At 41.4% G+C, this 12,956-nt stretch overlaps 1 protein-coding gene across 5 annotated transcripts in view; it reads right to left on the bottom strand.

Moving 5' to 3' along the window:
* The window catches only part of haus8 (HAUS augmin like complex subunit 8), a 54,838-nt gene that overhangs the window by 40,717 nt on the left and 1,165 nt on the right, over positions 1-12,956 (bottom strand). For all 5 annotated transcript variants that reach the window (XM_038777421.1, XM_038777423.1, XM_038777422.1 and 2 more), the window contains exons 2-5: positions 9,740-9,933; positions 6,904-6,934; positions 3,974-4,176; positions 3,296-3,326 (exon numbers count right to left, since the gene is read on the bottom strand). In XM_038777421.1, coding sequence (XP_038633349.1) covers positions 3,296-3,326; positions 3,974-4,176; positions 6,904-6,934; positions 9,740-9,933 — 459 coding nt within the window. The remainder of the gene's footprint in view (positions 1-3,295; positions 3,327-3,973; positions 4,177-6,903; positions 6,935-9,739; positions 9,934-12,956) is intronic.

Raw genomic sequence — 12,956 nt, 5'->3', positions numbered from 1 at the left:
ACCTGCCGTGCTCCTGCCACTTACCAAATTTGACCAAATCCCTGTGCAGCATCTTTGCATCCTCATCAGCACTTACTTTCCAACCCAATTCATTTTCACTGGAAGTTGGCCTCGCTGGCTAGGCCAGCATTTGTTGGCCATCCCTAATTTCCCTTGAGAAAATGGTGATGAGCTGCCTTCTTGAACTACTGCAGTCCATGCGGTGGCAGCTTAAATAGGTTTAACCAGTCCATTAACCAGCGGGGACCAAAAAGATTCTGCAAACAAAAATTGCTCAGTTTTGTATTACCAGAGTGGAAAACAGTGCTGTTGAAGGAGAAAGGGAAGGAATGCAATTTTTGATTGACTGAAAGGGTAACCATCATTAGACTTGATTTACTGGCAAGTAGAGGTAGGAAAAACTAAAACCTGAGGGCACAGCCTCAGACTAAAAGGGACGATCCTTTAAAACTGAGGCGAGGAGGAATTTCTTCAGCCAGAGGGTGGTGAATCTGTGGAACTCTTTGCCACAGAAGGCTGTGGAGGCCAAATCACCGAGTGTCTTTAAGACAGAGATATATAGGTTCTTGATTAATAAGGGGATCAGGGGTATGGGGAGAAGGCAGGAGAATGGGGATGAGAAACATATCAGGCATGATTGAATGGCAGAGCAGACCTGATGGGCAAACGGCCTATTTCTGCTTGTATGTCTTATGGGGTGTGAAGAAGCCAGTTGTACCAAAATATCGCTACATATTATTTAGGAACACTTGGTGCTAGTGCAATAAAAAGTTCCACCCCGCCCCCAGTAATGATCACCTCAATGCTTGACAAGGACAAAATTTAGCATCGTTTGGAAGACTGATTTATGAAATTGTTTTTCTTACTCGCAGGAGCCTCATAAAATATGTCAGTAAGACTGTCATCTTCGCTGCGAGTTCAGAGAACTGCAGGGACAGCAAAACACTAAGCCAAGTGCAAATTCAAAACAGTTTTATGTTGAGGAGTCTACTGCTAATTAAACTGCTTATAGTCGATGTGATAAAAATCAAATGCCACAAAAATATCTGAGCTCCGTATCCACACAAAATAATTGAACAAATATACTGGTATATATGTCAGCTATTTTTCTGACTTAAGAGATCAATTGATAACATTCAAAAGGCACCAAGAAAGCAGACGGAATGCTTGCCTTCATTGGACGGGACATAGAGTATAAAAATGGCAAGTCATGCTATAGTTGTACAGAATCTTGGTACGGCAGCACTTGGAATATTACGCACAATTCTGGTCGCCACACTACCAGAAGAAAGTGGAGGCTTTGGAGAGGGTGCAGAGGAGGTTTACCAGGATGTTACCTGGTCAGTAGGGTGTCAGCTACATGGAGAGGCTGAATAGACTCAGACTTTTCATTGGAAAGATGGAGTTTGAGAAGTGACCTGATAAGAGATCCACAAGGTTATGAGGGGCATGGATAGAGTGGATGGGTAGGCACACTTTCCTAGTCATCAGGGGGCATAGGTTTAAGGCCCATGGGGCAATGTTTAGAGGAGATCTGCAGGGCAGGTTTTTTTTGGGTTTTTTTTTAATAAACACAGAGGGTAGTAAGTGCCTGGAACGCATTGCCAGGAGAGGTTGTGGAAGCAGATACATTAATGGTGTGCAAGTCATCTTGATAAACACATGGATAGGATGGGTACAGAGGGATACGGCACAAGGAAGTGCTGAGGGTTTTGGCAAAGGTTGGTATCATGACTGGTACAGGTCTGGAGGGGCGAAGGGCCTGTTCCTGTGCTGTATTGTTCTTTGTTCTTTGATAAAGTACGCATATTTCAGGGGAGAGCACCACATTTTTGTAGTATTCTCTTCACATTCCCTGCTTTTCCAAAAGAATCTTGGGATCAAAAAATTATTGGGTGACAAGGACATACCCGTGACCACCACAACAGACACTATTAGAAGAGCTACTAGACGCAGACATCTCAGGCAGAGGGAACTGAGGTGACATATATGAACGACTGCTAGAGAGGGCCAACACCAAACTGGACACGATGAGGAGGAAATGGGAGGAAGACCTGGGGTTCAAAATAGGGTGGGGACTCTGGAACGAAGCACTGCACAGGGTCAACTCCACCTCTACATGCGCGAGACTCAACCTAACGCAGCTAAAAGTGGTACATAGAGCCCACATGACCAGAAACCGAATGAGCAGGTTCTTCCTGGAGGTGGAGGATAGATGCGAACGGTGCCAAGGAGGCCCGGCCAACCACGCCCACATGTTTGGTCTTGCCCCAGACTTGCTGGGTACTGGACAGCCTTCTTCGAGGCAATGTCCAAAGTGGTGGGGATGAGGGTGGAGCCATGCCCGAAAGTGGCAGTCTTCGGGGTATCAGACCAGCCAGATCTCTTCATGGGAAGGAGGGCGGACGCCCTTGCCTTTGCCTCCCTGATCGGCTGCTGTAGAATCCTGCTTGGTTTGCAATCAGCAGCACCACCTAAAGCTGCAGACTGGCTGTCCGACCTTACAGAATTTCTCCAAATGGAGAAAATCAAATTCACCATTCGTGGGTCGGAAGATGGCTTCCACAAAACATGGGAGCCATTCACCCGACTATTCGGAGATCTGTTTGTGGCCAACACATAAATAAATAAATAAATAGCCAGTAGCCAGGGGGAAGAAGCCAGGACAAGATAGGAGAGAGGAAAGCGAGGGAGAACCGGGGAGTGAGGGGCACAAGGCAAGGTAGCAAAACCCAGCAAGAAAAAATGGGGAACAACATTGAAAAAGATGGGAAGGGAAGGGGAGAGGTCAAAGAGAAAGGAGCTGGAGGGGGGAAGTGGGGAATAGGGAAGAGTGTCAGCTGAGCCAGCCAGACGGCAACAGATTGTAAATAGAGAAACCCAAGAAGGAACCTTTGTGACTGTTCAATAAATGAAAACGATCAACAATGTTTATAATTTTGAAAATGCCAATAAAAAGATTTTTTAAAAATAATTTGGTACTCTAAATTTTAAATAAATAAATTTAAAATTCCAAAAGATTCTTGAAGTGCATGTCGTCGTACATCTGCAAATAACTTTACAACTTCTTGCATTACATTTCAAACTGTTTGTGCAAGTGCCAGTTGTGTTATCTTGAGGAAGCCGACCTATTACCTCCCTAATTTAAACTATATAGAGCTGATACAGCTGGCTTCATGAAGAAAAAGCTTCATCGTGCATTAAAGAAGTACTGTTAATTACGGACTCAACAACCAATTTAGTAACAAGCAGGTGGCATTAACAGAGAAACCAGAATACCACTTTGAATACTTACATGTCTAATACTTTGCTTTCTTCTTTATGTACTGTAAATAAGATAGAATAAATTAGTATACTGCACTCTTGCTGTCAGCAGGCTCTAAATACATCAAAGACTGCTGCAATAACTTCAGTAAAATCTAACATACTAACTAGAAGTCACACGTGCAACTTTTTCTATTTACATACCATCACACCAGATGTCACCTTTTTTTAAATCATAAAAACTTGCCTCAAGACACAGTTTATGTTTTTTAATTTTATTTATTTAAAATTTAGAGTACCCAATTATATTTTTCTCCAATTAAGGGACAATTTAGCACGGCCAATCCACCCAACCTGCACATCTTTGAGGTGTGAGGGTTGAGACCCACGCAGACACGGGGAAGCAAATTTTAATAGTTCCAACATCATCTCATCTGAAATAAAACAAAAATCAGGCAGGAATTCCTGTACAAGGAGGAACAGTTTTGAACTGATTTGGAATGAATGATGCCCCCAGATGGTCGTTAGTCTGTGAAATTCTCTCCCACAGAAAGCAGTGTAGGCTGGTGTATTGAATTTATTTATGATCCCAGTTGATGTTATAACTGAATGGGAAGATCCCCGATTCAAAAGACCGTAACTTTTACTTGATATTTGCAGACCACACAAAGAGAAAATAGTAGGTAGTACCCGGAACTGTAAAACTTACCATTCTTGAGAGATGTGCTTTGAGAAGCAGCACGTGGTTTTGGTGTAATACGTTGAAATGTGTCACATTGGCTCAATCTATGCTTTGGAGTGTGCGTTGATGCGGGTCTCAGATAAGGTGTTGTAGGCAAGGGTGACTTTTGTGTAGTGAACACATTTCGCGAATCACTCAGATTCGGCACACTTTTTGAGCTCTTAAGCAACCTGGAAAGAAAAAAAAACAACGCTGGGTTTTAGGTGTTCAGTCACCCTCTAGTACCTCATGTGAGACACCATTGTATATGCAAATTAGAATCATAGAAAAATTACAGCACAGGAGGCCATTTGGCCCATCTTGTCCATGCCAGCCTGAGGACACCCAGGTGTCCTTTCTAATCCCACCTTCCAGCATCCAGTCCATAGCCCTGTGGCTAAGAGCACTTAAGGTGCCTTTTAAAAATGGTTTAAGGTCTCTGCCTCCACCACCAACTCGCGCAGAGAATTCCAGACTCCCACGACCCTCTGCGAAAAAAGATTTTCCAAATGTCCCGAATCTATGTCCACTGGTTCTAGAATTCTCCACCAAGGGAAACAATTTTATCCTGTTCACTATCTCTTCCCCTCATAATTTTGTACACCTCAATTAAGTCACCCCTCAGCCACCTTTGTTCCAAGGGAAATAACCCCAACCTATCCTTGTAGCCACTTTGCTAGCCCTGGCAACATTCCTGTAAACCTCTTCTGGCCTCTCTCCAGAACAATACCGTCCTTCCTGTAATGTGGCGACCAGAACTGTACACAATATTCCAGTTGTGGCCTCAGTGTTTTATACAATTCTAACACTAGATCCTTACTTTTATATTCTATATCTCTGCCAATGAAGGAGAGCATTCCATATGCTTTCTTAACAACCTTGGATAAAAGGAAATTACTGCGGATGCTGGAATCTGAAACAAAAGAGAAAATGCTGGAAAATCGCAGCAAATCTGGCAGCCTCTGTAGGGAGAGTAAAGAGCTAACGTTTCGAGTCCGATGACTCTTTGTCATTTGACAAAGAGTCATCGGACTCGAAACGTTAGCTCTTTTCTCTCTCTACAGATGCTGGCAGACTTGCTGAGATTTTACAGCATTTTCTCTTTTGTTCTTAACAACCTTGTCTACTTGAACTGCTGCCTTTAGGGACTGGTGTACCTGTACACCAAGATCTCACTTCATCTACCCCTCTTAGTATATTACCATTTATTGTTTACTCCCTGCAACTGTTTGCCTTTCTAAATGCATGACCTCACACTTCTCGGTGTTAAATTCCTTCTGCCATTTTATCGCCCACTCCACCAATCTATCCATATCGTTTTGACGATTATAGCTATCCTCTACACTGTCCACTATTCGGCCAATCTTTGTGTCATCTGCAAATTTCCCAATCATGTCCCAAACGTTCAAGTCCAAATCGTTAATATATAACACAAACAGTGAGGATTCCAACACCAAGCCCTGTGGAACACCACTTGAAACAATTTTCCATTCACCAGGGCAGTCATCGACCATTATTCTTACTAAGTCAACTTTTTATCCAGTTTGTCACATTGCCCTGTGTCCCATGGGCTTTCACATTTAGACAGAGTACAGACAAGCTGCCCCACAATAATTAGCATCACAGACATGTCAATCAAATAGTCATTGGCTGTGGAGAAGTGCACTTTCAACAAGACACTTTTTTTTTTATAAAACAGTTTTTAGATTTTCTTTTGTGCCAATTCTATTTTTCCAATTAAGGGGCAATTTAGCGTGGCCAATCCATCTAACTTGCACATCTTCGGGTTGTGAGGGTGAGACGCATGCAGATACGGACAGTGACCCGGGGCCAGGATCGAGCCCAGGTCCTCGGTAGCGTGAGGCAGCAGTGCTAACCACTGTGCCGCCGTGCCGTCCAGCAAGACACTTTTATGAGCAGCCACCAGGAGTGGAAATGCAAAGTTATTGTCCTCTGCCTCCCCAAAATACACTGAAGCCAATAGTAAATCCGCGCCTGCTGAATTCCCTGCCCCCCACACTCTTCCCCCTCCAGCCCACAACATTGAATAAAACTGGATATTAAATTAGAGTTTAAACCTCAAGGATGAAATTGTGAAAACCTAGGAATATACCGAATTTAACATCCTCAAAATACAAATTAATTACCTACAAATGAGCATCCAGGCATTATATTTTTACTATAGAATATTTTTGAAATTGCAACATTTGGTGGACTTCAGAAGTCTTAGTTTCAACTGCATTGGAATGCAAGATAAAATACAATTTGCAAATACAGATGCCAAAAATCATCTTAATTTTAGAAAGGAAGCGGTTACCAAAGTAACATGGCAAACGGTCCAAGTTGGTTAGTTATGCTTAACTGCTTAATGGAATCCAATAAAATACATGTGAAGGACTCGGTGATAATTATGGTGTAAATTATAGTGTCAAATCACTGTTGTCCGTCATGTACCGATATACCAGAAAAATTCTATTCAACAAATTTATTTGAATATTGCGTCCAACATTTCTGACATAAATGACTGAAATGTTTTATCCTGTTCCCACTAACCATGTAACCATCAGTACTGTTCCTAGTATTGGAGTTTGGGGCGCTCTCTCTCAAGCAATTAAAATACATATTTATACTAAAAGTGCATGGCCATTTATAAAATATATATATGAAAATGTCATACCTGGTTGAAACTTGGGCTCTGTAAAATCACCCAATAAGTGTGAAATGCTTTAGAAATCAGATGGTGAATTAAAGAGATTAGTGATGGAACTTGACTTTCAGTAATTTTATCTCTACCGTTTGTTTCTTAAAGTGGGGACACTAACATAAACAACCAAGATTAAGTGCAAAAAAAATAAGGAATTATTTTATTGTACCATATGTACGTAGAGTAAATCGAAGAAATAGGACTTAACACTCACGTGCTTGATCCATTTGAATCTTCAGTAAAAGCTGCAATTTAACGATAATTACCATTACACTGGGTTCATTATATATTTTTTTTAAATAAATACAGAACCAGATCAACATTTTAAAAAATTGGAACTGAATCAATAATAGACATTTTCACAGTAAAATAACACAAATACTGAAAAGTTGTACATACAATATTGTCAGTGCCAATAGAAATCCTCAAAAGAAAAGGCACAACAATCAGCGCTGAATACCAAAGCACAGTATTAAGTACCAGAGCTGCTGCAGCGATTTTCTTCCCTAGTTTGATCTCTAGCACTTAATTCTTTAATATATAAATGACAGATTTAATAAGGAGGAAGTCTTTAGAGACTAAACACATGCGCCCTCAGAGAAATCTAATCATAAATTGTCAAATGCTGGCTTCACAACAAGATCCAGGTAGGCTGCCTTCTCAATGCGACACCACTCCCTGATATCGGAGTACTGATGCACTTCCACTGAATGCAAAGTACCCAACCAGTCTTCCCTCAGATCAGGGAACTCCATATTGGGATTAGTTTGTACACTGGATTCAAAGTCAGTGCCTCCCCCACTGCACTCTCATATACTTCCAGTATAGCAATGAAGCACATACCCAACACTACAATACTGGATCAGGGACACAGAGGTCCAGAATTCAACTCTCATAAAAGTTATGAAAAGCTACAGAATCGCTAAGAACCTCGTCAGAAGGGAACCCGTCACCCCTACATTTTCTGGACTACTCAAGTTCCAGACATGGTTCACATTCATTAGATATTTTTAAAAGAACATAGATAAATCACCTCCAAAATATTATTAATATTAAAATGGTCTCAAAAATTCACCTCAGATTTTTATTTATCTTTGCCCCGTACTTAAGTTGCATTGTTGGAGTACACGTTAAATCACAAACTAGATGTACATGCCCTCGGCATCTGAGATGCTATGCTCCATCCTTTTTTGTGTAGTCAATCGAGATACTAGGTGATGAGTGAACTGTTCACGTGCCTGTAACTGCACCAGATTGTTCTACCATCTAATATTTTTAAAAAGTGAGTGACATTTCCCTGGAGTCAGCAGCATTTTTTTCTCCTGTGCTATCAACTGAATGATCCATTGATGCTGGTACATGTAGGTTGCTGAAGTTGTAAATTGGGGCTGTTGCTACAGATTTACAATGTTATTGAACCTATTAGTCATAGTTACAGTTCAATAGCCGGCAGCAATTGAAGTGCGCATATTGGACCGATTACTTGAAGATAACTTAACACAAAAAGTTCCCAAACTGAGACTGAGATGCGCATCAATAAAAATTTAATCATTCATAGAACATAAGTCTCAGTTCTCATCTCCACTGACAGATAAAGCTTCTAATTTCAATATGCTTCCCTGAAGGTGCTAGTGCTCGACTGGTTCCATAAATACAGGCAGCTCAGCGGTACCTCGCCCATGCAGCTAATCTTCATACTCGAGGCTAGAAGGAGCTTTATATCAAGCTAGACTAGGTCATCGATCAGAAAACACGGAATGGTTGATCATTCTTTTTTCCTCCCCCCTTCCTAGCCGAAGGGTGCAGAATTCAAGGATATCCCTGGCAGAGATCATCTAGCTTACGGATTATTAAGCTGCTTTGAAAAGATTGCATGCATGCAAAATCTGAATGCAGCTATATTGCTGCAATAAGCAACAAAAAAAATAAATTTGGAACTTGAGATATTCAAAATAGTGCCTAATTTTCATTTTCATTCAGATCTCCAGGTTGTCTGCCATAACGTGAGCACCTGTTTAAAGCTCAGTTTTGCAATTTCACAGCAAGGTAAAAGAACAGTGTAGGTGCACCTAATGCTGATCTTATTTTAAGCTTATTTTTAAATACCTCTCACCACTAAAATCTACTGTTTGATGTGGAATGTGAAAATATTGCGAATTAAATCCACACATACATTTGGATGGTTGGTAGCCATTTAAAAATGTCAGAAAAGTGCCAAAACACTGATGATAATAATCTTTATTAGTGTCACAAGTAGGCTTACATTAACACTGCAGTGAAGTTATTGTGAAAAGCCAACAGTTGCCACACTCCGGCGCCTGTTCGGGTACACAGAGGGAGAATTCAAAATGTCCAATTCACGTAACAAGCACGTCTTTCGGGACTTGTGGGAGGAAACCGGAACAGCCGGATGAAACCCACGCAGACACGGGGAGAACATGCAGACTCCGCACAGACAGCGACCCAAGCCAGGAATCAAACCCGGGTCCCAGGCGCTGCGAATCAACACTGCTAACCACTGTGCTAACTTGCCACCCGATGGAGGAAGCAGAGTAGGAAATGCAGGCATTAAAGAACTTTGGGGGTGGTGAAGGAGCAAAAATCAAAAAACAAAAATCACATTGGCACATGAAAGTATACCAATTATACCAATAATTCCCCCCCCCTCAAAAAAAAATAAAACATTATTTTGAATGGAAGAGAGAATTTTGGTCAGATTATTTGGGGGCATCATTCCTGAACTTCTGGTGTACCAATGATTCAGCACTTAAAAATGGGAGTATTTGGATTTGTGTTAAGCAATTGACAAAAGCAAGTGAGAGATTTAATTTCAAACAATTGTGAATACATACAGTTTGCAAAAGACTTATGAGATCACATACTATCAATTGAATGGGAAGTGTTCTGAGCTGGGCGGGAGGGAAAAGAGATGGGGGGGGAAAGAGAGGTATGCAGAGGGTAGCAAGGACCTGCAATTCACCAACTCAGGAGAGGTCAGATGAAACTGAGGGTCAAGGAAGGAGCGGTGGGAGAAGCATGACGTTACTTACATTTACGTGACCCAAAGGAATCCGTCCGCTTAAGATTTGGTGTCGTGGGCTTGATGAACAACTGCTCTTTTGCAACATGCCCATGCATGGATTTCTGTTGAGAAGATTGCACTGACGTATTGCAAGACGACTTTGACTCAGTCTCAGATCTCAAAACTTTACTGGCAATCAGGTTTGCTGATCTTTTAGAGGGCCTTTTAAAATAATGAAGTCACAAAAGACAAGAAAGATAGATTACAACGGTGATGGTCTTTCCCCCTTATTCGTTTCATGGGATGTGGCATTTGTTGACCATCAATAATTTCCCTCGCGTCACGTGCCATGTTTAAAAATAAAAGTCAACAGCATTGTTGTGGGTCTGGAGTCGCACATAGGCCAGACCAGGCAGATTTCCTTCCCTAAAGGACATTAATGAACCAGATGGGATTTTACAACAATGCTTTTGGGTGATGTTAGTCCATGGTAAATGCATGCAGCAATGCTAGCTGCTCTATCTTAAAGGAGGCATTATTTGTTTGGTGGGGAGAGGAGAAGACATACAAATCTAATCTGTAGAAAACCACAAGTGCACTCCTCAGAAAGTATTTAACCAACATTGCTGAGTGTTGCAGTCATTCAGTATACATTTAGACTGTCAATGTGTTTTTAAAGCTGGTTATTCAGCAGCAACAGGCTTACAAATAAAAATGCACCTTTTACTTATTAAATACATATAATGGGCCTACTTCTGGGTGCTCCCTCTAGCAAAGCGGCATCTCAAACTGACTCAGTCTGCAAAACAGCCATTAAAACTACTTGAGACATTACTGAGTAATGGGGGGTAATGGTGGGGCTTCAATGGAAAGAAGCTGAAATAGCATTTAAGAATTGAAAGGACTTGACGTCCCTTTTTATTGTTCATTTTTAAGACATTTGCCATCGACTCAGGTGATGGTTTCCTCCAGGTGCTCCGGTTTCGTCCCACAGTCCAAAGGTTAGGTGGATTGAACATGATAAATTGCCCATAGTGTCCAAAGATATGCAGGTTACATTAAGGGATTGTCGGGATACAGCAGACGAGTAGGCTTACACAAGAGTGTTCTTTCAGAGGGTCGGTGCAAACTTGAAGGGGCGATTGGCCTCCTTCTGCACTGTAGTGATTCTACGATTTACAGGCATTAAACGGATTGTCACATTTTCCACTTGCTCTGTAGATTATTTGGAACTAGAGGTATGGGTTGGATGGTCAAATTCTATGGGCAGATATAATGACAGAAAATCAATCTCATGTCATAACCAAGAGAGTTTGATTGAACAGGTGCGACAGGATGTGCCGCCCATTTCAATGTTGTGCCACTAGAGGTCCACATTGAACGTCAGTCTATAAATACAATGACTTCCTCTAGTAACAAAAAAGAAATGCACAAAATAGTGCCGTGAATTCACACAGCTCCAGCACAAATGTAAGCAGCTTCCACACAATAAAAGCTACTTCAGCCATTGTGCTTGAAAATAATTTAAAATGCAAATTGCACAGAAGGCAAGATAATATCACTGCAAAAACAGAAGTGTAGCCACATAACACGCAGCAACTATATAACAGCAGCACAGAACACTTTGGGTCAGCCACCATCAGATTAACAGACTAAATAGGATCTAAAAACATAGCACACATGCATGCACTGACAGAAAGGGTCTGTAATGGCAGCAGAACTATCCCAATGCTTGCCTGGCCAGCCTCGTATTCCATTCTCCATAAATCAGAGCTTATGCAAACCTCTGCTGCCCATATCCCAATTCGCCAATACCCTTAGGCTTACTGATTTACATCGGCTATTGATCCAGGAGCATTTTAAATGTTTTAATTCAAATGCTTGTTCAAATTCCTCTGCAATCTCCCGTACCCATTCTTCTAACTTCATCAAGCATCGTAACTTTCTCCAATTCAGGCCTCTTGTACGTGTTTTCTTTTTTTTTTAAATCACTGCAACATTGGCAGCCATGCAATCAGTATTCTCTTCCTAAGCCTCTCCATCACCTCACCAATGTTGCCCCCTTTTACCCAACTCACCCACCCCTCCAGGTTGCTTCTAAGGCACTACTTAGAACCGACCTCTGTGATTAAGCTTTGGATATATCTGGTCACCTTCTTATACTACTCGGTGTCAGCTTCTTTTAGTACCTTTTAGAACTTCTTTTAGTTTTTTCTATGTTAAAGATGCTAAAAGACACAAGCTATACTTATGCTACTGCCTCTTTCACCAAGATTTTAGTGTAAGTGCTTTGGGCAACAGCCAATACCCACTGGGTTTGCATGTACAAAGTCAGCTCAGTTACAATCTTGTAAATAATATTTTTTCAAGCAGGGACTACTCCATCATTGTAATATAGTTACTGAACATAGTAATGAGGACAAACCATTTGCATTCAGTAAAACATTATTCGACAAAATAAAATGTACTGCACATGGGCACACAATATTTACATTCTAGCCATCAATTTCCCCCTCCCAGATTCACCAGAATTATGCCTGGCCTGGAGATTCAGCTAGGAGGAGAGGCTGGGTTGTTTTCCTCCCAGCAGAGAAGGCAGAGGGGGGACCTGATCGAGGTGTATAAACGTATGAGGGACATAGGTAGATAAGGAGAAGCTATTCCCCTTAGTAGAGGGATCAATAATCAGGGGCAAAGATTTAAAATAGTAGACAGGAGATTTAGAGGGATTTGAGGAATACTTTTCCTTCCAGCAGGTGGTGGGAATCTGGAAGGTTAATAGAGGCAGGAACCCTCACAACATTCAAGAAGCATTTAGAAGAGCATTTTAAACACCAAAGCATACACGGCTATGGGCCAAGTGCTGGGAAATGGGATTAGAATAGATAGATGCTTGATGGTGGTGCAGGAATGATGGATCAAAGAGCCTCTTTCTGTGACTCCTTCCCCAAAGGGGATAATTCCCCAAAAGGTGGTTACTCCAAGAAAAGGATCCCCACACATTACAGCATTTAAATTATTCAGCATCTTACACCCCATTGAATACACATCAACCAACTTCTGTAACATTTTCACAACAGGCTTTCTACCAAGGTTACTAATTCATAAAACAAATTAAAGCTTAAAATCTCATTCAATTACGAAAATAAATGAATCCTAAGTCACCATAAACTGCTAGCTGCCAAAATGTAGAAGACCCATCCAACTAATTAACAGCAACTGCCACCTATCCAGGGTACACCAAA

The sequence above is a fragment of the Scyliorhinus canicula genome, chromosome 18, assembly GCF_902713615.1.
Source record: "Scyliorhinus canicula chromosome 18, sScyCan1.1, whole genome shotgun sequence".
Lineage (NCBI taxonomy): Eukaryota > Metazoa > Chordata > Chondrichthyes > Carcharhiniformes > Scyliorhinidae > Scyliorhinus > Scyliorhinus canicula.
The sequence above is the reverse complement of the archived record's forward strand: the minus strand, read 5'-3'. Positions and strand labels throughout refer to the sequence as shown.